This window comes from Camelus dromedarius, chromosome 8, assembly GCF_036321535.1.
Source record: "Camelus dromedarius isolate mCamDro1 chromosome 8, mCamDro1.pat, whole genome shotgun sequence".
In the NCBI taxonomy this organism is placed as follows: domain Eukaryota; kingdom Metazoa; phylum Chordata; class Mammalia; order Artiodactyla; family Camelidae; genus Camelus; species Camelus dromedarius.
The window spans coordinates 34,502,545-34,527,473 of NC_087443.1; the positions used below are offsets into that span (position 1 = coordinate 34,502,545).

Below are 24,929 nucleotides of genomic sequence, written 5' to 3' on the forward strand. Positions count from 1 at the left end.
GCAACATTTATGTAAGTCGAAAGTTATTTCAAAATTAAAATTTTTTTCAAAAAATGCAAGTGACCAATAAATGTAAGATGTTAATCCTTGCTCAATTAAAAGATGCAAATAAAAATATATTACTTTGCACTTAGCAAAGTGACAAAAGGAAACCAACACCTAGTGTTAGTGCTGTGGGGAAATAGTTTCTTTCCTAGGCTGTAGGGTGGGGTCGTAAACTGGTACTGCTTTGGAGAGCAACTTGCACCAAAATTTAAAATACATTCACTTTGACCCTGCAATTCTACTTTTAGAAAATTTATACTAAAGGGACAACCAGACAAGTAGGCAAAGATTTATACAGACATTCATTTTAGGGTTGTTTGTAATAGTCATCAAAATAACAACATGGCCATCTTTTAGTGGCATATTCATACTATGAGATACCATGCAGTTATCAAAAATGGCACAGATCTGTACTTACAGAAAAGTATGCTAATGTGGAGGGACGGCAAACTCACAAAACTGAATGAAAGACTCCAGTTTTGTAAATGAATTCCTGGAAGAGATGCTCACAAAAATGTTAGACATGGGGTGACTTGCTTGTTTTTTCTGTTTATTTTTTTTACACCTATCATTTATTACTTTAAAAATAAGAATTTCAAACTTCAATTTTAGGGAAAAAAGCCACCAAAAACATAGTTAGTACTAATATCTTTATTATGGCATAAAGCTGTATTTTTATACATTAACTCAACTTTTTAGTAAAAACATTTTATGTACAACTGTAAAGAAACTGCTGCACAGATAGTTCCAACATAAAAACTGGTTGTATTTTTAAAGTTCACTGAGTTGTTTGATACATAAATTGGAAAATATTTTCTCTGTAGAAAAAAGTAAAAATGACAACATAGCCCAATAAGCCCATTTAAACCATATAGTAGCTGAATGATACTTTTATAAATAGGGTTTGAATTCTGGGATCCAGGAGAAATTTTAGCTTTATTTATTGAAACAGCCATGTTTTCCTTAAAATTAAGATGTGTAAAGTGAAGTTCCTATTAATCTTCCTCCTTACTCTTGAGTTATGCCTGATTATTTTTCTTTAAGCTAATCCACATTAAGGTTTTAATTATCCCTTCCTAAAGGACAGGTACCTTGTCCTTTTAATCTACTTGATAAAGTACCCATTCCTAGCCAAATTGAAATGTTTTGTTATTTAAGCAAAACCAGAATCAAATAAAATGTGATCCACATGGCACAAACTGTCATCAGATACTTCCTCTTAACCCCCTCTGGCTTGATGGGAAGCCATGAGGCGGTCAACTAATACAATTGACAAGAGGATCAAGGAATAAAAGCCAACAGAATTTGAGAACAGAGAAACATGCAGTCAGGATTCAAGGACAGAACTGAAGTCCAAACAGAAAAAGGACACTACCTCTAGAACCAAGGAGCTGAGTTGCCTCTCTGAGCCTGTTACTGCAAAAGTGACTGAGTAAGAAGCAATTGGATATAAAGATCCAGCCAGGGAAACCGGGGCCTAGAAAGATTTCAGTTGTTCAAAATAATTAGATGAAAACAAGACAGGCCACACATTTGAACTCCTCTATCGTAGTTTATTTCCTAAGATTCCAAATTCAGAATTTCTAGGAATTAAGGCAAGACAATGCTACGTTTAAGCTCCTAGACAGCACACAAAGTTTCCCAGAGAAATATTTAAGACCTCAGAGCAATACCTGACCAGGGGCTACATTAAGTTCTTTAGTTCCCTCAAAGAAACAACTTAAAAAGAAACACATAGAGTATGTCTTAAAAGGAGTTCTCTAAGTAGTTACACCCTTTCAACAGAGTAGCAGTCTAATAAAGAGATCCTATACTGTGGCTATAGGAACTAGGCCTTTGAGAAACTAAATTGGACGATTTTACCTAAAAACCCTAGCTTGCCTCTTAGAAATTGAAACTCTAGAAACATTAATGACCCATTATGTTTTCACCATTAAAAGAATGCTTTATCATACACTTTGGCCTTTGCTCTCTATAGATATGAATGCTTACTTTTTGCACATGGAAAATACTTTCAGTGGGGTTTTTTTTTGACTCTTCAGCAACGCAAATCTCTGCCCCTTACTCCCTTAGCTCATTCTTGGTAAATCTTAATCTTCCAATAGAAAGTGGAGTATATTATCATCAAGCACCATTTATCCAGCCTCCTTACTTATGAAGAAAGTCATAGGGCCATCTTATACACTTGGAATTCCTTAAAAACACTTGCTTCCTATTAAAATATATACATATAAATCTGTGACGAATTCACTGAAGTATGAATCACCTTATATTGAGAAGTTAAAAATGTATCAAAATGCTCATAATAATGGCTAATCTATGTAATATTTCCTATCAAATGTATCACCATCCTCTAATCTAGAACATACATGGGCATAAACTGTTGTATTCCAGCTAAGTTTGAATCTTGCTTCAAAACATTGCTCAGTATTAATTCTCAGAAGACACATTATAGAACCACAGGAGTAACTGTTAGCCAAGTAGCTAAGGAATACCAATTACAGAACAAAAGCTTTGAGTGCTCAAAGTGTTTCTCCAGAAACTTGCATTCCCCATAGTATTTAGGGAAGGACACTATTAAGAGACACTTCTAACTATAAAGACAGGTCAACTTAAAAGTATCAGCAGATACATGCTTGATTTCGTCTTGTAATCTACAGACAATGCATTAAGATATGTAATGATTTCATACACCTTTTCTTAAGAAAACCAAATACAGAAGTAGCGATAAAGTAATAAATGACAATCATCAGATGAAATATAATTTAGATGAAGCTTATCTCTCTTGAAGAGATGGGGAACAGGCCAGTGGTCAGGAAGGAAATACAATGTGCTTTTAACTTTGTATGAAAAATATTGTTCAGTTCCATGTTGCCAAACATAGCTCTGTTTTTGCCATATAAATCCTCTACTTCAAATTAGTGTCCAAATGCTTTACTATAACTCCGCTTCTGGCCTTTGTTTTGGAATCTGTTACTTCTGTTGCCACCTCCTGATCGCTGACCTCTGAAGTTTCTGTTTCCTCCCCGCTGTCCCCGGGAACCTCGATTGCCTTCCCGCTGTCCCCTGAAGCCTCGATATCCTTCCCGTGGACCTTCTAGCTCCGGTTGCTCCGTGGCCACAGACAGCTGCCAGCGCCTTGAGTCATGCCATTTTTCCTGTTGAGAGATGGTTGTGTTTTTACCTGCTTTGACTTAATTTTTACTGAATTTGGTTTAAAAAAGGCATGAGAAGAACAACATTTTTGCTTCCTTTTTAAAGAAAAATCAGATTGATAACCCAAGTGCTTAAAAGGTCACTGGTCAAAAATAAGTTTCACTATGAGAAGCATCCTCATCATTTATTCAATTCAATTACTACAGGTATCCACAGGTGTCAGGTAGTAAGACATATAAATGTACTACATGTAAACACGTTTCTCACAGCAGTACTGAATGAAGATACAGCAATTAAAAATGTCTATATAAATCTCATATAACATAAATGGGGGAAAAAAGCTGGATATTGTTCACAATGCTGTAGATAGGAAAACAGGCAAGCTGAATAAGAAAAATATTAGATAAAAAGGTTAGGAGAAAAAAAATACTAAACTTTAATTCTTAATTGTCTTTAGCAAAGGGACTAGAGCTGTTGTTACCCTTTCTATTGTTCTGTTTTAATAAACATTTTATAATTTAGATATGTTAACTTCAAAATCCAAGAGAAAAAAATACCTGTACTTCTGTTACCGCTGCAGTAGGGATATCAAAGCAAACACCCTAGAAATCAAAAAAAATTCAAGTTAATCCAAACTTTGACAAGAATTATTATAAAATGCACATTAAGTGATACTCCAAAAGATCAGGTATTAAGTGGGAAAACAAATAAACAAACCAGGTATCAATTTTAGATGAACTTTAGACCAAAGCCAACACATTATACCTCCCCAAAGCAGAACAGCAAAAAGCCAAGGAATGGAAAAAAAAAGAGAGAGAGAAAGAGACTCAAAACTATTTATAACTGACTAAAGATCATTCTTGGCTATCACATTGTGCTTTTATAGCTATGTTTTATAGCTGAGGAAACAGTCTTGGAGAAGCTGACTCACTTGTCTAAGGCCCTACAGCTGGTAAGAGCAGGTTTTAAAAATCTGATCAATGTGGCTCCAAAACCTAAGGCCTAAAACCATTAAAATACACTGCCTTCCATCAAAAACAGTGAACTATCACTCAGGATGACCTAATTAAAGGCAGAAAAATAAATGATCTTCTATTGTTAATTTTTTCATTTTTCATGATTCAGCCTCCTATGAAGTTTTTATTTTAATTAAATACTTTATAGGTCACCATCTTTGATAATAAGCAGGGCCATCATCTCCAATTAAAAAGTCCTCCCATTTCTTGGTCTAAACAAAAATAATCAAACTCCCCCTGCAACTGACACAGGCACTCCTCTCCCCCGACTGTCTTAAATTTAAACATTTTGAGGAACATCCCTTCCACCCAACAATTTACCCAATTATAACCACAGGTAGCATCAGGTACTAACGGATTTTGCCTTTTGTGGGACTCTTCATTCAAATATTTACGAAGTATTCAATACTAGGCACTCACTGCAGTATAGAGACGACTAGAGAACAGTTTTTGCCTTTGACTCGGTCATAATGTTCTTGAGGCTCAGTCAGTAAACAAGCACAGAAAGGTAAAATTTACATTAATAAAGCTACACCCTAAGAACTCTGAAGTACAGGAGGAGGTGCCTCCACCCCTGCCATTCAGCCAGGGAAAGCTTCAGAAAGATTAAGTCTAGGCCAAGTCATAAAGGAGACTGTAAAGATAAGAAATATTACATATAAACAGTGGATTGTGCATACAGTTAGGATGAAAGAAAGCAAGATATACTTGGCACTGTTGGAGTGGAGGGTATTGGTGGTAAGGAGGACAGGAGCCAGCTCATATGAAGAACCTTACCCTCCATGTGAAAGTTGGGACTTTATTTCATAGATTACATGGAATTGCTAAAGAGGTAAACAACATGGTTAGACATGCAATGAGTTAAAGATACACCTGATTTGGTTCTCAAGGCCAGTAGTTCTCCAAGTATATAGTCCATGCACACTCTGGAACCCTGTGGATCTTTTGGAGGTTCCACAAGCCAAAATATTTTCATAATAATACTAAAATGCCCTCTGTCCTTTTCACTCTTATAAGGGTAGAGAGGAGTTTCCCAGACATTATATTACATGTGATGATATCATTGCTGTGATGACTAATGGAACATGATATAGAGTTCCAGTCTAATTTCTAATATAGTAAATATCAGTAGATATAACCCACATAAACAAAAGCTTTTCAGTGTCCCCCAACATTTGTTAAGAATGTAAAGGGGTCACAAAACCAAAATGTTTGAGATTTGCTCTGCTAGTCTACGCCATTAACTGAGAGCAGGAGCCAGAAAGAAGAACACCATGTTTGGAAGGCAAGATTTAAAATTTTGAATTTAATTTTGAGTAAGTTTGTTTTAAGTTGTATAGTAAACCCCATCTGGGTGGAAATGTCAGGGAAGCAGCTGGACCTTCAAGTCTGGCACCTCATGTGATGGTTTGGGCTAGAGATTCAGATGTGGTAGTTGTCAGCGACTGAGTAGCGACTGAGGGTCCTGGATGACACCACACAGAGAAGACTACATAGAGAGTGAAAATACGCAGCATCCCCTAGAATAGGAAGAAGCTACCACACAGTGTTTTACTGCCAGCGTGAAGCCACTGAACCAAAGCGAGGTCACAACAGAGGCCCCAGCCTTACCTGCTTTCCTTTGAGAAAAACCATTCCCTTCACTTTGGAATCAATATCCTCACCCAGCTGCTCTTTAAGTTCTTTCCAAGCATAACTAATGTTTGGCATTTCAATTGAGCACCGCAAGATCATAGTCACAAAACCCTATGGAAGAAAGGAAACAAAATGAAAGCCTCAAAAACAAACATAATTAATAAACACTTATCCTCATGTTTCTAAAATATTTCTGGGACAGTTCTTCCTAAAAGCATAGCACCCCCCGCCTTGGAAAAGTAAAACTGGGGAACTCTGAATAAGATTGGTGGTTTGTGCTACTGCTGGTATCCAGGTTGTGATATTATACTTTTGCAAAATGTTACCACTGGGGGAAACTGGCAAAGTGTATAAGGAATCTCTCTGTATTAACTCTCACAACTTCATGTGAACCTAACATCTCAAAAACTTCAATAATAACAACCACCACCACCACCACAGAAAGAAGGAAAGAAAGAAGGAAGGAAGGAAGAAAGAAAGAAAGAAAGAAAGAAAGAAAGAAAGAAAGAAAGAAAGAAAGAAAGAAAGAAAGAAAGAAAGAAAGAAAGAAAGAAAGAAAGAAAGAAAGAAAGAAAGGGAAAGAGTATTACCTTAAGTTTCTAGGTATGCTGGCTAAATGTATCACATGGATTTGTGTTCACATGGTTGGCTTGTTTTTGTTTTTGTTTTTAGGATTAAAAAAATGACATACAATTCACATACAATAAAATTCACCATTTTAAGGTATACAATTCAGGAGGTTTTAGTATATTCACAAGAAATGCAACCATCACCACTAAAATTCCAGAACATCATTATTCCCCCCATCCCCCCAAAATCCCCCACACTCCCATCAGTAGTCACTGCCATTCCCTCCTCCACTGAGACACTGCAACCACTAATCTACTTTCTGTCTCTATGGATTTTTATATATATATATATATATATACACACACACATATACATATCTCAACCTTCACACAAAAGTTAAAACAATTGGGAAGTTTAAATGGAACACTTTCAGAAATTTGACAGGGACCCTTACCACATCTGAGTTGATCAAGGAGCGCTGGTCTACCGACGTGGCACCTGAAATATGGGCCAGGGCTGCCGCCAGGGCTTCCACAGCCCCTTTCTCCTCTATCAGTTTCTCGGCTGACTGCTTGAAGTGACCAACGGCAGTGGGAGGCACAGAATCCAAAAGCCTATGGTTTTATTGAGAGTATATTTGTTAGGAGAAAGGACAGTGGACAGATGTCACTTTCAAGACAACAGCATCTCAGGATAAACCAATAACTTTCAAACCAAATCTTTCATATGTCTAACAGCATTTTGATGCAGTATATAAAATCACCACAATTCTGTAGTAATAAATCCATTCCTTTAATTGTATCTAATTGTAATTTACTATCAAACTAAAATTTTTTTTAATCCTAAGGAAATAATAAGACAAATATGAAGATGTTCATCACAGTGTTATAGAAAGAGCGCAATTTTAAAATGTGCATCAATATGGACTGGTTAAGTAAACCATGAAAGAGATATAATGAAATGCCATACTGCCATTAAAAATGATGTCAATATGTGAACTTTTACAGTAAGCATGTGATAACATTTAGAATCAGAAAATACTACAGCTATTTTCATTCTGAAATAAAAGAAAAAGACTCTCAAACTAGGTTAAAAATGATACAGACCTTTATAAGATTATACATTTGTCAGGGAGTCACTATTATCTAGGTGATAATAAATGTCACATCTCAAAGCTGAAAGAGATCATTCAAGAAAAGGAGGAACTTGCCTCTTCTGGCAGGGCTGCCCCTCTAGAGGCCTCCTCTCATAGACCATCAGCCTCTGTGCCTCTTTTCTCCTTCCTGGCCATCTAACCCCAAATTTTCTTAACTGCCATCATAAGAAACCCTGTCTGCAGGATACTTAAAGAAAAGCATGCCATGCAAAAATAAACTTGAAAAATGCTGAGTTAAACTCTTCATTTGCAGAACTTTCTGAAGCTATTAATATGCTAATATTAAGCATTTCTTTTGATCAGGAACTCTATTTTTAAATAAGTATTTCACTTATTTATAATAGCATTTATGGAAAGCACTCTAGAAATGATGTTCAGACTGGTTCTTAAGTAGAGCATGTAGCTCACCATGAGGAGACATTTGGAAAACATTTGGGACCTTTTTGGTTTTCATAATGCCAACTCCACCCACCCCTAGGAATACACTGCACAGCCAGGGATGCTAAACAGCTAAATACCCTTCAACTTTTAGGACAATTGCACACAATAAATAATCTTCTTGCCCCCACACCAGCAGGACCTCTCACGACAAACACTGTCAGTTAATCTAATCATAGATATTTAGCTTTGTCTTACAACATATATGATAGTTACTTAAAATGCCCAAGACAAAATCAAACTCTGGTGAATAGGATTAGGCTGAGATGAGTAAAAATGAAAATTTTTATTTTACAAAATTTTACTTCAGCACATTATTTTTTCAACAATCAGGTTATACATTTTTTAAAACAATGAAAAAGAATATAAATTTGAAAAGGCCAAATCTCATTATTGCACAAAGATTTGTTGTAAACAGACCAAGCATCAAACAGACCACAGCAGTGGTAGGGAACAAACCTGATGGCATCTTTGCTGGAAGCTTTTATTATCTCTGTTGCAGAAGGAACACCTATCCGTTTAAATTTAATCCCCTACAAGAAAATGAAACATAATTTAATGTACAACATGGCCATCAATTGTTTCCATTAATATTAGCAGTCCCCCAATTTTAAATTATTTACCAGGCATATTTATTACTTATTTAAAAGATAAACTTTTTATCTAAAAAGGACTTAGATTTATAGAAAAGTTGCAAAGACAGTACAGAGTTCCCATACACCTGCCCTGGGTTTCCCTAATGTTATTACTTTGGTACATTTGTCACAACTAAGAAACCAACACTGCTACATTACTATTAACTGAACCCCAGAGTTCATTCTAATTTCACTACAGTTTTTCTAGTAATACCATTCTTCTGTTGATATTTCACCTAGGATACCACATTACGTTTAGTCATCATGCCTTAGTCTCCTCTAATCTGTGGCAATTTATTTCCTTGTTTTTCATGACCTTGACAGTTTTAAGGCGTGCGTGTCAGGTATTTACTCTGTAGAAAGTCCCTCAATTTAGGAACATCAATTTTCACACGCTTAGACTAGGATTATGGGTTTGGGAGAAGATGACCAGAGATGAATGCCTATCTCATTATATCGTATCAGGGACACAAGCTTATAACTGATGTCAACCACAATCACCTGGCCAGGTAGCCTTCACCTGTTTTCTGCACTGTGAAGTCCTCACCCTGACCCTCTCTGCTCTTTACAAGCAAGTCACTAACGGCAATCCCCTGAAGGGGTGGAGTCACTAAGCTCCACCTCCCAGGGAAGAGAATTTCCTTACAAAATTCCTCTGTAAGGAAAATTAGTCTCTTCTTTCCTATTTAAAAATTTATCCTTGTGACATATTCTCATCCTTTTGGTTTTTGAGCAATTCCTTTAATCTACACTTAAATATTTCTGGTGTCCTCATATTATATCATTGTCTGAAGACTATCTTTCAAACATAAAGATCCCTTGTCAAAGATCCCAAGTATGAAAACAAAACCAGTGCTTTCAAATGCAAAGCTATTTCAAAATCGGCTTTGTATTATAGGGCAATATATAAAGCGCGAATCTAACAAGTTTTGGTCATGGCCACATGGTAGAAACAGAAATCATTCAAAGTTAATAAAAATTGAATAAAGAGACCAAAGACTGACTTTAGAACTCAACATTTACTGACGGCTAAGAAAATAGTTTTACCGCTTTTTGCTCCACTTGTGCTAACTGATATTCTTCCTTGTGCTGATAAAAGCAGATGCAAATCCCGGTCCTTCCAGCTCTACCTGTTCGCCCAGAACGATGAATGTAGGACTCCACATCCTATGAAGTAAAATACATCAGTGACACTGAACAACAAAGAGAGATAAAGAGGTAAGTGTAATGGTTATACATCGGGGTGTGTGTGTGTGTGTGTGTGTGTGTGTGTGTGTGTGTGTGTGTAGGTTCTTTAGCAGGTTAATTAAAGTCAAAATTAAAATAAACTGACAATTTTTGAAAACTCTAGGATAATGATCCTTATCCTGTGGGCAAATCTGTAAAAAGCACTGTCTAAACAGTGCTATCCAATAGAATCATAATTTTAACAGCCAAATTTCTAGCTTCACATTTCTATCACACTAAAAGTTTTCGAAAAAGTTAAATTAATTTTAGTATTATTTTATTTAACCCAATATATCCAGAAGCTTTATCATTTCAATATACTACCTATACAAAACAAGTTATCAATGAGATCTTTTACATTCTTTTTCCATGTCTCTAAAATCCTCTATGCTTAAAGAAAGTTAGAAATTTTTAAAAATCCAATGTGTATTTTATACTTACAGAGCACAGGTCAATTCAGACTAGTACCTTTCAAGTGCTGAACAGCAGCATGTAGCTATCATATTGGACAGCACAGGTCTACAGGCTTATTTAAACAATGTCTATGTCACACACTTATGGGACTTCCTTTGTAAGAAATGGTAATGTATTTTTCCATCACTGTAAACAACCTTTAATCCTGAGGGATTTGCAAGATTTAGGGGAGGTTATGGGGTCTTCATGCCTGAAGTGATGGGAACAAGTTCCTTCAAGTCAACTTTTACATAACTGAAGCACTGTCCACACTACATAAACTTTGCCTCAGGGCCCTCCCTGGGAGGTTCCCATCACCCACAAACCCAGCCAGTTTTAACCAGAGGCTGTTAACTACAGGCGTTTTCTCCCTTCTCTATCCTCTAGCTCATGAGTTCATCTACCCCCTACCCCTCTCCACCTAAGTCTTATGCATCTTCAAAGTCCAGTTCAAAACTGCACTACCTCCATGAAGCCTTTCAGGACTCCCCTCTAACCAGAACCTGTCTTTCCAACCTCTGGCCACTGACTACACTTCCACTCAACTGTCAGTTCCAGGGGTGGGGTATGGGCTCATGAAGGTTCATTTTTTGAAAAAAAATCACCCTTAGCATCACAGCACCAAAAAGAAAGCTATTACTAATCACACGAAAAAAAGTGATACAATTCCAATTTGTTTTAGCACCTAAAAGAAACAGCCAAATAAAATCTAAATATAAAACACTTACCTTTGGTGGACAACTTTGTACAACCAGATCTACCTCAGGGATGTCTAGCCCACGTGCAGCGACATTGGTCGCCACCAAAACTCCAAAATCACCATTTCTAAAACCCTTCAGAGTGATTTCTCTTTGCTTCTGTGGAATGTCTCCATGTAATGACTGGGCATCCTGCCAAAGAAATAATCAGGAAGACAGGTACTTTTTAAATCACTAGTTAGGCCTGTAAAGATATTCATATTTTGGTGTTATTTCTGATAAAAGTAGTACAAAGGGGAAAACATGTGCCTTACATAGACAAGCTTCAAGACTTATTTCCAATCCTTGGTCATTAAATCAACTGTACCCAACTATACTTACAAGATAAAGAACACCAGATAAGAGTGATCAAACACTTTGTCAGGGTAACCTTGGGTTTGAGCCACCCTTTCTTCATCTGTGAGATGAGATGGGCAGATTAGGTGAGCTCTAAGATGTATATCCTCACTATTAACTGAAAGATGCTTTCTCCCTAAAGGCAAGGGAGGAGGACGACCTACCTGCCTTACGGCCGCATTCTGTGACAACTCCTGGGCTTCTTTCTTGGTTTCACAGAAGATGATAGTGCGCCCTTGATAACCACTATACACTCGGATCACATCTCCGATAACTGCTGCCCTTTGAGTCCAGTGGCACTTGATGGCCAGATGCTTATAAAAGAGAGGAAAAAAGATCTATTTAGTAAAGCCTAACTGGAACCTAAAATCACCTGATCAACCCTAATGATACTAGAAGCCACTGTTTAAGCCTAACTAGAACAGACTACTGCCACCACTGTTTAGAGAAAAAAAACAAACCATTAAAGCAGACAGCCTTTCCTCTTTTTCTGAAGAGCACTGGGCTCCTTTATTGATTTTCTGACCTAACCAGGAAAATGTAGGAAAAGAAATGCCATTCTCTAGATTGCTACAGGAAACCAAAATAACTGACATGAGAAATGACTGTGTGTTTTGGCCTTTCATCCACTTAAAAATGCAGTCAGTTTCCATCCAGGTCTATTCCTTGGGTGAACTGAACTCATCTAGGTATTGGACCCTAAGATGAAAATGGCTTCTATACACTAGGATTCTCTGGTGCACTCTAGTGTATAAACTCTAGGTGTAATTTCTTTCTGTTTACGTAATTCAGACAGATTTAGGTTCCAAAAGATTCTACAATCAGGCTACGAGATGATAAAATTTAGAAAACAAAGATACCATATACAACTCAAATAGAAATATAACTTCACCTGGCTTTTTCACATGGACTTAGTGTTTATACGGAAAAGGAGTTTGTATTTGCCAGTCTTATTATCAGATAGGAAAAAAATTACATATAATTTATTACTAATTTCAGTAACAGAATGAATCATTTACCTCCACAGTTATTGCCGTTTTCTGAGTCTTTTTACCAATAAGGTCCACCTGTTCATACGTAGATTTCATGTATTTCTTAGCAACATTAAACACCCAATGAGGACAAGTTGCAGAAAAAAGCAATGTTTGGGGATTGTCTTCTGAATCTTTGAGGGAAAAAAAGGTCAGTATGAATAAGTCAAACAAGTCTATACAGAATTCCACCTCATCCAATCCTTCCAGGGTCCATCAACATTCTATAGGAAACACTTGAGGCCAAGTCAAGCATTGAGGACACAAAAATGAAAGACACCGATGTTCCCAATGGACAAAGAAATACTGCCTAAAGAATTTATGTAAAGGATCCTTGAGACACCTAAAGTACTTTAAAGTTATTTTGCTTTCTAACCCTTGGCCTTCATGAACCACAAAGGAAATGTCTTTTATGAGACCTACTAACTGGAAAACACCAATCAAGCCCAGTAACTAACCAATTTAAATCACTAAATAAGTAACCTATAATAAACACCAAAACAGATTCTATACTCATCTATAGCCCCTAGCATTTCCTCAGTATTTTGAGGTTAAAACTCTAGTCTATTCATCCTTTGAGGTCAGGTACTAAAAATAACTCCCCAACCTCCCCTTTCTTTTGAAGAGGGGGTTGCTCTTAGAATACCATTGCATTTGCATATTTTTCAAATGGCAACATAACTGATAGAACCCTTTTGGAGAGCAACCTGACAATGTATACTGAAGAACATGAACTATTTATATCTTTCAACTCAGTAATTTCACTTCTAGAAACCTATCCTTAAGAACTAATTCCAAACATTGAGGTTTGAAGAAAGCTGTCCACATAAAAATGTCTGCAAGCAGATTTATATCATGTAAGAATTAAAATATGTAGATGGGTTAAATCACGGCACAAATAGTTCATATATGTACAGTAAGGAGTTTTATATGTATAGTAAGATTATAGTTAACACACACATAAACACAATAGCTCAAATTCGGGAAGAAATATACCAAAAGCAAAATATACCAAATTGGTTTCTTTTACTTTCTCATATTTTCCCTATTGTAATTATGTGCAAATCATGGAAAATGTCTTTAGATTTAAGTTTTCCTGAATAAAGTCACCTGCCAATTTCCTAAGACTTCATTTAACTCTTAGAAGACCACTTAATCACCACACTTCCTCCAAAACCCCTTATACCAGTCTTGAATGTGGAGTTTACCTTTCTTGTATGCTACACATAAAATCTCTTCCACTTGGTCAGCAAAACCCATGTCCAACATCTGGTCAACTTCGTCCAGGACAACATGCTTAAGATTGGTGAGATTTAGCTTGCCATTCTGCAGGTGGTCCTTAATACGACCTGGTGTTCCAACCAGGATATCAATCCCATTCCGCATACGTTCAACTGTAAAGAACACCAATGATAAGATATGCTGGATTTGTAAGTCCTTTTATTAATCTGGGATACCAGTTAGATATATTTTTTATTCTAAAATATTTATTAACTACAGGTACAAGGTAATATGTTAAGTACTGAAGATAAAGACATTTAAGGCACTCCCCGACCTACTGGGGAAAATGTGTAAAAAGTGACAGTCCAGTGTATTACACGACATAACAGAAAAACGCACCAGTGAGGGATGATAGCACCGGGAAGGAAATGATTTCCTTGGCTAGTAGGTGTCAAGATTTCACAAAGTGAAAATAAGAACCTTAAAGAAATGGCAACTTTCTATAAGGTAAGCAGGCATAGGGAGAATGACAAGATGGAAGGGCAAATATCCCAAGAAGGTGTAGAGATGTTCAGAAAAATGGATTTAATGTAACTAGAACGAGATGGTAAAGATGCAACTTTTTATTGAGTTGCTATTGCAGTCCAGGGATCTACTGCAAGGAATTTTACATGCTTATCCAATTTAATCCTCACAACACCACACTGCAGGATGAGTTTAGTAACCCTATTTTATACATGAGCAAACTAAAGTACAGAAAAATCAAGCAACTTGACCTGAAAAAAGACACAGCTACTCTGTGAGCAGAGTTTAGATTCAAACCCAGGGCTTTCTAATGCTAAAGCCTATGTTAGTTCTACCAAAACTGAAAAGAAATAATTACAAGCCTTGGGTGCCAATGCTAAGACTTTTTAAATGTTTAAATCTCTTCCTGAATTACATATCTGATCTATAAAATAAAACTTCAAGGTACTGAACTGAGAAGTAATGGAATGCTATAGCAGAAGCTGCAACATTTGGCCCTTGGGACCAGAAAAAAGCAAGCCTGCCTACAGCAAAAAAGAGGCAGAGACCCAAAGTCCATGACAGACAAAAAGAATAACCTTGAATTCTGACTTTCTACTTCCTTGACTCTGTCTTTCTGGGCTCAGTAAGGTACCATTGCAGCCTTTAGATAAACATAGACAATACGAAAGGCCTAAAAACTACATACAGCATTTAACATCATCATGCAGGACCATACGCTTGACCATCTTTAAACAATGACAAAAGAAAACCACCATAAATGACTAGATCAGAAAGGTGACACCAGATGTCAAGGTCAGAAGAAATTCAATCAGAGCATCCAACAGAAAATGCCATTTTCCTTCCCTCACTTTTGGATTTACTTACTTTGTCCTCCATAGGGAGTTCCACCATAAAAACAAGCCACTGCCAACTTTTTTGTAATGTCACTGAAGTCTCTGCTTACTTGACTTGCCAACTCCCTTGTAGGTGCAAGAACCAGTACCTGAAAAGGCAAAAGTAACAACAGAATCCAAAGTATTATGCAGTATTTTTTTCTTTACAAATTTGGAATGCCCCAGAAGGTTCAACTCATCCGAATAATTATTTTCAAAACATCTATTACACGCTTTGCAATATACTATGATGTATGAAAATAGGAAATATAGTTTCTTACAATCTAGTCACAAGAAAAGCTCGTGATCTTATCAATCATAAGAGAAGCAAGTGCCCAAATTTATGGTGCTCCAGAAGGTTGCACAGAGCAGGCTGGAGGAATTGGGATAAGTTTCACGGAGCTTCTGGTACTTCAGAATAGCATTCTACAAAAGGAACCACTTGAACAAGGAGTACTGCTGATGATGATTACATCAGCTAATATTTGAGCTTTTATTACATGTCAGGATCTGCTAAATGCTTAATATGCATTATTTTTTAATCTTTTTAAAAATGGAGGTACTATTTGTTTTTGTTTTTTGGGGGGGGGGGTGAGGGGGAAATTAGGTTTGTTTGTTTGTTTATTATTTTTAATGGAGGCACCGGGGAATGAACCCAGGATCTTGTGCATGCTAAGCATGTGCTCTACCACTGAGCTACTCCCCTACACCTAATATGCATTATTTTTAGTTAATCCTCACAAGTTACTCACCTACAACAGCAGTATACACTTGTATTATAATACCTACAATATCAGACAACAGATTTCTAAAACCAAAAGGCAGATCCCGGATTTAAATTTGGGTAGCCAGTGTGTAAAACCCATAGTCTGAACAGCTATACTACAGTGAATTTGAAGTAAAATGGAAGTCAGACTAGGAAGGCAGGGCCAGCATGGTAAGGGGCTTTGAATCCTGGGGCAGTCTGCATTGTTTGATCCAACAGGACACACAACACGAAACCATGACAGATCCTCAAGGAGGGTAACAGCATGAAACAAATATGGTTTAAGAACAACCTAATACATTGATCTGACAGATATTTACTGAGCATACACTATGTGCCAGGCACTACTTCAGCTGCTAGAATAATCCATTTGTTTACTGCTGTTATAACGGTAAACAAATACAGCAGTAAACAAATGAACTAGCTAAGAAGGAGCATGGACACTAGAAGGCCAGTAAATGAATGAGGTGAGGCCAGAAAGTCAGGTGCAAGAACCCAAAGCCAAGGTGACAACACAATTATTTCCATGAGGTAAGGTTTGTCACACACCAGGTTCTCCAGAAATGAGCTCAATGAGCACCATCCTGATTATGGGGCTTGGCCTCTTCACCTGTGAGTGCCCCTCCTACTCTGGCATCTCTGTTAAAAATGCTGTTTCCATTTCAGGCAAAAATGGAGACGTGATCAAACCTGTGAGTCCCAGACATCTAAGAGTTTAAAAGACATAAAATGAGTGGTAATAATATAGATGATCACAACCATGGGACAGATTACAACATTTAAATATTGTAGGGTTTGCGGTCATCAGTCTTAGAATTTTCCTCATTTACCTTCAGATAAAGATCTATAGTAAATACCAAAAAAAGGCTTTAAGGAGAACCCAAAAAAAAAATAACAGGGCATGTAAATGATGCTATATTTATCCAGAATGTGACAAACTGGAATATTCTGTTAATATTATATATATATATATATATAAATATTCAAAATACTTTTTCAAAAGTGGAAAAATAATAGAATTATTATTATAAACGTACAGCCAGATAGAATTTCCCATATTAAGGAACTTGGCTTTTTCAATAAGCCTTCAGAATCTGGTTTATGGAATCCAAAATCCAGAAGAAATATCCAGAAATCAGACAATAACTTTAATTTTTAAGCACCATGGGCATTCAGTAGATTAAAAAAAAAAAAAAAGGCAAGCAATGTTTCTTCCTGTGCAGATTTGGAGCCCCTAAGTACTGTTAAAGATATTTACCTGAGGTGCACGGCCTCTCTTCCGGTCCTGCAATTCTCCCTGAAGTTTTTCAATCAAAGGGATGGCAAAGGAGAATGTCTTCCCAGTTCCTGTCCGCGCCTGTGCAATCAAGTCCTTCCCACTATAGACATGGTGAAACGTCTTTGCTTGTATAGGAAATAGGAAGGTCACCCCACGGGCTGTGAACAAATTAACCATGTTATCTGACACTGCAATTCCTAAAATCCCAGCCATACTGGAGGACCAAAGCATACCCATGCTTCTGGTCCTGCAGAATCATGAAATTCTACCTTCTGGTTAACACCTACAAAGTCAAGTTCAAATATATTCTGGTAATGAAGAATCTGCTTGACTGAAAAATAACAATAAACTTTAAAGCACCAATTATAGTAAATACTTATCATCTTAAGAGATTAAGTCCCTTGTCACAAAATCTCATCCATAAGCCAGTATAAGCCTGAAAATCAGGTGCTTTGGTTTCTCAACTGCGCTGTACCTAATTCAGACAGAATACACCGAAGCTGAACACCTGTGACTTCCTGCCTGGTTCACAGGCACATTGCTAAGATGAGTTGAGTCTCACTGGTATCATTAGACTAGAGATGTCTTAAGAAGTGGAAGAGGATAAAAAAGAAAGTACCAACAAGGCATCAACTGTTTAATTGCACCAGCACTATCAGTCATTACACATTTGAATATACATATTCTATCAAATGAATTTAATCACTCATTTAAAAGGCCGCAAAGGACATCACTAGTAGAATCCTATACTGAATATACAGATTACTTCATTATATGGCTGCATATATTGTCCTCCAATAAGAACACGTCCCAGTTCATCTCAACAAAAAGAGCAGAGTGCTTCCAAAAATTATGTTCTAATATTATATTTCTAAGAATATTACCTTTGAGAAGTTTAATAGTTTCTTCAGATATTGGAAAATTAGAGAAAGCTCCTTCTTTCTGCTCCACAGGTATTTCCTGTCAAGTAAAGGGCCACAGAAAGAAATCAAAAATTTTACCCCTACAGATTAAATACAGAAAGCATTCTGAGAAACTATTCGAAAACATCTATTCTAAATAACCAAAAAGACATAAAAATTTTGGTAGGTAAATCAAGATCTGAAAAGGAAATGTTATCATAATAACCTATAAAACCCTAACAAAAGAAAAATCCGTATCAAATATATACTGCACATATATACCATGAGTGACTAGTGAAAGCAGATTCAGTCTCAACTAAGAACTTTTCCATAGTCATGCCAAACCAACAATATGCTGTTAAATTGGTCATTAACCCCTTCCCACAGCAACATCTCTCATATATACATCCACAGAAAATAAGGAACAAACATTTATGACAAAGTGATCTCACTGGCAGTATTTGACAGTAAAAAATCTGAATGCCCAACAGAGGAATAATTAAATGAATTTTTAAACATTTATACAATGGATTATGTAACCATTAAAAATATTTAACATTTAAAGGTGAAGAAAATGCCTACATAAAAACATAGGCAAGATAGGAAAAGGCAAGATACAAAACTGTATATAGTAAAATCCTAATCTGATAAAAAAAATAGTTGTATATATTTTTTATAATCAGGAAAAAATTTTAAATGTTGATCAAGAACTACAGCAAACAGAAAATTATTTACTGGAATTAGAATTTTTCTTTGTTGATTGAGTTTCTGAAAGACTAACAGTATTAGCTTCCAAATGGACACTGAAGCATCCTATTCAACTCAAGTTAGTTAATGGCCTAAACAAAAAAGACGGTATGCAATCAAGCAAGTATCTCTGCAGTGGTTCCACTCAATCATGATTAGGTGAAACCCCTCAGAGGGAAGCTGGAGCATATTTGCATAACTATACCCCTCCTATTGATTTCCAACTTGCAAACAAGCAGATCAAATGCGGAGGACTTTCCCTAAACTCAGTTGCACAAAAGGCATTCTGAAACTGCAATTTTTAAGATGAAAGTCTCACCCTACAGTTCAAGGGACTCCCTCCCCATGGTGCTGATACATCAATTTTCCTCCCATTATTAAATAATACCTGTAACGATTACATGCTTATTTATCTGAAACAACATTGAAAGATACATTCTACATATTAAAATACAACTTTACCTGCTCTAACTCACTGTTACTTTCTTCACTGGCAGCTTCCTTGGAGCTAGAGTCAGGTCCAGAATGAGGGAATCCATTCTTCAGTTTGGGGCTTTTCTCTCCAATTTCTCCATTCATTTCCTTTTCTTTCTTCATCTTCTTGGGCTTTGGAGCCCCCATTTCTTCCTCAGAAGGCTCCTCGGCTTTTACTACTTTTTTGGTTTTAGGAGAAACAACACTCTCTTCAAAGGGCTCCTTTGATTTTTTCGCACTTTTGGTTTTAGGAGAAATAATGTCATCTTGAGATGGCTCCTCTTTTTTGGGGGGCTTTTTGGATTTAGGAGAATTCATGTCAGCCTCAGAAGGCCCTGCTTTCTTTTTAACTTTTTTAGCTTTGGGGGAAACTGTTTCTTCCTTTTCTTCTGCTGCCTCTTCACTCTTATTAGATTTTGGCTTCTCTTTTCTACCTTTCTAAAAAATTAATAAATACAATACAAACATTGAACAAAGCATGATACATTTGTATAATATATCAATTCTGGGTTATTTCAAGATCATATAGTTATAAAGAACACAATTTGGCGGTATTTTTCAACAAATGTACTTTCACCTTGCAATAAAGCAAAAATCAAACAGCATGTTTTCTAAGTACCATTTCTTGGCTATATGGAGATAAGTATGTATCAATAATTTCATTAGCTTGGAAGAGAATACCCCTTGGTAACTATTCAGTTCATGTTGGTCGAACAAGTTGTAAAATTAAATTTTCATGAGACGTGGAGTGGCTCATGGGATGCTTCAACATGTTCTAAACTACAAACACTATAGAGAGTGATCAAGAACAATTTAATTCTATACAGTAATAAGACCATGTATATCAACAGATGGATGATGTTAAGCAGATTTCTTTTCTTTCTCTGCTAGAATTCCTCTACAGGTAAAACGGGGATTCGTTAATATTTGCCTTGCCTATCTCACAAACACAAATGAATTTACATAAAGACACTATGAACCAAAAGTTATAAAAGCCCACAATCACCTTGTGTGTAAAAAAGATGTACCTAACTTAAAGGAAAAAACAAAGAGCACAAGTTACAAGAAAACGAAATGGGTGAAATCTCAAAACCAAAACAGACTGGCTCCTACTTGAAATGTCACCCTCTCCAATTTTCCGTATTTCTCAAAACAACTGGACAGGTGTCTCAGCCTATGTGACAAACTCTCCAGTGGAGCCCCATCCCAATTCCGGAAGTACGGAGACTATTATATTCATTGAGCTGAAATCTGCCTCCTTGGAACTTCAGGCCTGGCCCTGCTTTCAAATCATAAACAGTAATCTCTCCTATATGACCCATCATTTAGACATCTGAAAAGTAATCTGGTTCCCCACACTCCAAGACTTCAATTCTTTCCTTGGTTCCCATCAAATGAGTGGATTTCCAATACCGGTGGTCTCCTCTGGAATGCAATGGAGTTTGGTTATGTCCCTTTTAATTTCAGCATCCCGCAACTGAACAGGTTGACTAATGCAAGGCAGGTAAACCAGGACCACTGCCTTCCCCTGCGGGGACAAGTCTGCTATCTCGGCTTCCTACAACACCAAAATATTGCTGCTGTAGAAACTCCTATCAAAAAGACCCATAAGCAGCAAGGAAAGAAAGTTCTAAGTCGTGTACAACACAAGTTCAAGGGCAATCTTGTTCTCATTGACCTTTTATCAAAACAGAGACTCAGTCACAAGTTAAAGCGCTGTCTAAGGAAGCTACAGCAAGGAGTCAGCTACTGAAGCAATTTAAGACTACTGCACACTGACGGCCTATATAAAAAATATGGTGTACAGTTAGCACTACAACATGTCTTTACACTTCCACGGGAAATGTGGCCAATAAACACTAAGAATTTAACTATTTCATCTTCTAAGGGCCTCTTCCCGGAAAACAAACTGTACTTCCCCTACTAGGGTAAAAAAAAATGTCACTGCGGACGCCTCCCACGTGTGCGGATGGTTTACGGTCTCGCCCGTCTAGACGGAAGCGTTAGTTCCTACCTTGACTTAACTTACAATTCCCTCCGCTCACGTTCACGCCTGGAGTTCGGTCTGAGCCTGAGCCAAAACGTGAGGCCTAACCGTGACTGTTCTACTCTGCGCGCCGGGTGCGGAGCGTCCAGACTCAGGGACCACGTGGGACACCAGACCCGCTCCCCAGTTCTGACCCGCCCGGTGCTCTGCGCAGCTCGCGCACAGCCAGCCGCGAGCACCAACCACTCCCGGGTGCCCCTCGGCCGAAACCAAGCAGGTCTTCGGACGAGCCGGGTCCACGCTGCGCGTCACGCGCACCCAGCCCGGGTCCCTCCTCTTAGCGCCTGGCCTCTCGTCCGGCCTTGCTCCAGGGCCCTCGGCAGTACCTTCTCATTTTGCTTTCGCGGCATCTCCACTTTCGCCACGGCCGTGTTTGACTCCAAATCCGCGTCACTACGAAGTTTCCCCGGCATCACTCAGCACAAGCTGTATAGGCCGACCGGTCTCGCCTACCGCGTGGAGAGGAAGAGGTGGCCCAGCCTCTTTAGCCCGCCCAGCTTTCGTCACTTCCGGCAGAGCGTATCCTACGGAAGCGGAAGCTGCAGGGAGGCAGGGCTGCACGTGGTAGTTCCAAAGCCGTTGCTACTCACACCCGCAAAGCTAGGTAAATTGACTGCTAGCGGAGCAGGGACTAGAAGACACCTGCTGAAGGGTAGAACCTGAAAGACCCACAAAGGTTGGCCTTATTCTCTTTCAACCGCTGACCAGATTCTCGCTATCGCCGGCCTGATGAAGATTTGTAGCTGCTTTTGAGTGACGCCTCTTCAGTACTTTGGATTGCTGGCATTTGCAAGTTCCGTGCGCGTACCGACGCGCGAGACGTGTATTCTTGATTATTTTGTGGAAACGTGGACACTTTAAAGGAGACGTCCGCACTCACAAGCCTGGATAAGAGTTCAGTAGGGTCTAGTCATTCATTCACGAGTTCACTCACCATACATCCCCTGAGCATTCACCGTCAGGTATGAGAAACAAGGCTAGGATCAGCAACAGACAATACATAAGGCTTGTTTTATAGCTAGTGGGAGATAGATGTGTCATTTGTTTTCAAGGCACAGACATGCACCTAAACCGGCCTTGGGACCTGTAGAAAGGTCCCAAACCACGTAGACCTCTATTAGAAAATACAGGGGCTCTTAGTCTTGCATAATTTGGACAATATACTAATTCAAGCAGTTGAAGGGAAGTGGTTTATTGAATGATCTATGGCAGTATTGGTAAACTTCCTGTGAAGAACTACTGAGGCAAAGAATTGGGAGCCAATTCCTCATAAAATCATTTAAAAAATGGGTTGAAATCTTGCCTGGCTTTGAAAATCTATACCATTTGCTCTGTGATTTTGAACATATTTCTTAATCTGAACCTGAGTTTCTCATGCATAATGGGGATAACAAAACCTACTTCATTGGTTGAGAAAGTTAGGAAAAATGAATCAAAATGGTTTAGCAGTGCCTGGCACATAGAGCACAATAAATAAGGGCTATTAAAACCCATAGATGTGTCAAGATTTTTTGAAAGACAATTCAAAATGTAATCATTTTATGACAAATGAAAATGCTGGAAGTTTTATTTCTGTATTTCATAAGATTTGCTTTGATTGCACATTTTTTAACCTTGACAGTTTAAAGGAAAATAATCGTGTTTCACAAACTATTGATGTTTCAGTGTCAATTTTTTAAGATAAATTTATGTAAATATACAATGCTTTAACTTACATTCTGTGATATTCTTGAGCCAGGATGGTTTATCCATCTCTGTATCCTTAAGATTTTGGACAGTGCTTGGCACACAGTAGCCTATCACTAGTAGTAGGGGAAAGAAGGAACACTTTGAAATAAATTTTAGCTATATGCTGAGGCAGGAAAGCAGTTAGGAACCTGCAGTCTAGTTAATAAACCACAAAATTACATGATACTGCTGTACATAGTACAGGGACATTTTTATTACCAACACATGTTCAACAACAGAGTAAGCCCAGAACACTACTGTATGGAAAATTGTTGTCAAGGCTTATAAAGTAGGTAAATTCCTTTGTAACATACCTGCACATAGGCACAAGGCCAAAATTCTAAGAGGAAACATGCAAAAGGCCCTTTTTGACTCAAAGGTGGCCAAATTACTGTATTTAATCTAGTCATCAGTATAAAATTCAGTAAGAAGTAGAAGAAATGGATCTTATATCCATTTGATAGGAAATGTGAAGCAATGCTTGAATATTGATTCTTCCAGACCAGTTTCCTCTGATGTAGTTGATGTAATGTTTTAATAAAATTGGGATAATTTCTGTTTCAAAAAGTATGTATATACATAAGCACACAGTGAATTCAAAGGTCTATACAACAAAATGTTAGCAGTAATTATCTCTTGAGAGGTGATTATGGGTGGTTTTCATTCTCTTCAATTTGCTTCTCTATTTTATGGACATATATTACTAATATTTAAAATAGGAACATAGTTTTAAAAGAACATTATTAAGCACTAAAACACATAAAAATAATATGAAAGGAGGCTCTCAGATATTCACATCTAAATGTGAATTCATTATTCAAATTTCTAATGCTGAAGAGAATAAAATATATTATTTACAAATTCAAAAGCTGAAGATCAAGGTCACTGACTCAAATTTAAATAGATATTAAAGGACTACACTAGTGTAGAGTACCAAATAGACAGCTCTGAATAGCCAAAAGGTGGAGCCATGAAGGTGCTAGGCTCTATGAGGAAGGAGCAGAGTAAAGATGACTGGCTGAATGCAGCCCAAAGCTGAGAATCTGGTGAGGAATTTGCCCTGCTCCCTTCTTCCTCCAGAAGACATAGAAAGCTGTTATTTAATCTTGTTAGGATCTGCCTCCCATTTCCTTGCTAATAGAGAAGCCAGCCTTTAGCAAGGGAACCCCTTAAATCCATCCTCCCCTTGCTGGCGTTTACCTATGTGGATGCATATCTTTTTCACTCTCCTCCTTGAAACCCTTCAATGGCTGGCAAAACAAGGCCTATGAAGCCTTCTAAGATATGACTCTTGCCATGTTCTCACCACTGATTTCCTCAGAGTGGAGATCCCCACAACAAGAGCTACTTATCGTTGGCCATACTCAGATCTTGTTCTATCAGCTCTTCTGTGCCTTTGCCTGGATGCCCACTCCCACTTCCCTGTTTCTTTAACTAAGACTTAATTCACATTCAATCATCAGAGCCAAAAAAGGCTATCTCTGAACTCCCACCCCCATTCCTGGCTGGGCTGGGCTAGGTGTCCTTGTGCAGAGCTCTCAAATCACCACACTTAGTCATTACCACGCACCTAAGTTTATGTGTCCATCTATTTCAACAGATTCTGAGCTCCTCAGGGCAGAGATTGAGCATCCTTATTCACTTTGTACCCTAGACATAGTGCCTGGAACCTTGCAGGTACACAGCATATTTGGACTGAAGTTCCAAGTACCTCAGTAGGAACGGAGCCCCTGTACCTTCTTGGGTATAAACAGAGCTCACAATTACTCAAATGCAGACCTAACTGAGATCCACTCCCCCTAGTCATAGCTATCTGGAACCCTGTTCCCCATGAGAACTTCTTCCTTTCTCAATCCAGCACTGAGAGTCCTTCCTCCCTCCTTGGCTTAACTGAAATCTGGCTCTTCCG

At 37.8% G+C, this 24,929-nt stretch overlaps 1 protein-coding gene across 1 annotated transcript; it reads right to left on the reverse strand.

The window, feature by feature from the left end:
* Window positions 1–681: 681 nt before the first annotated feature.
* DDX21 (DExD-box helicase 21) lies at window positions 682–21,781 on the reverse strand. Its single transcript, XM_010985823.3, has 15 exons — window positions 21,619–21,781; window positions 19,234–19,683; window positions 18,007–18,082; window positions 17,102–17,280; window positions 15,070–15,187; window positions 13,665–13,850; window positions 12,445–12,590; window positions 11,590–11,739; window positions 11,060–11,221; window positions 9,699–9,818; window positions 8,476–8,549; window positions 6,877–7,036; window positions 5,829–5,963; window positions 3,759–3,803; window positions 682–3,203 (listed from the first exon to the last, which is right to left on the reverse strand). The coding sequence occupies exons 1-15, from the start codon at window positions 21,703–21,705 to the stop codon at window positions 2,964–2,966; spliced, it is 2,328 nt and encodes a 775-aa protein (XP_010984125.1). The 5' UTR covers window positions 21,706–21,781; the 3' UTR covers window positions 682–2,963.
* Between the last annotated feature and the right edge of the window lie 3,148 nt (window positions 21,782–24,929).

Bases quoted from the DNA above. Each gene is read 5' to 3' on its own strand.
- DDX21 (XM_010985823.3), bottom strand. From the start codon at position 21,705: ATGCCGGGGAAACTTCGTAGTGACGCGGATTTGGAGTCAAACACGGCC. The intron at 19,684-21,618 runs GTACTGCCGAGG...TTAATTTTTTAG, and splicing joins CGCGAAAGCAAAATGAGAAG to AAAGGTAGAAAAGAGAAGCC. The intron at 7,037-8,475 runs GTTTGTTCCCTA...ATAAAACCATAG, and splicing joins TCCAGCAAAGATGCCATCAG to GCTTTTGGATTCTGTGCCTC.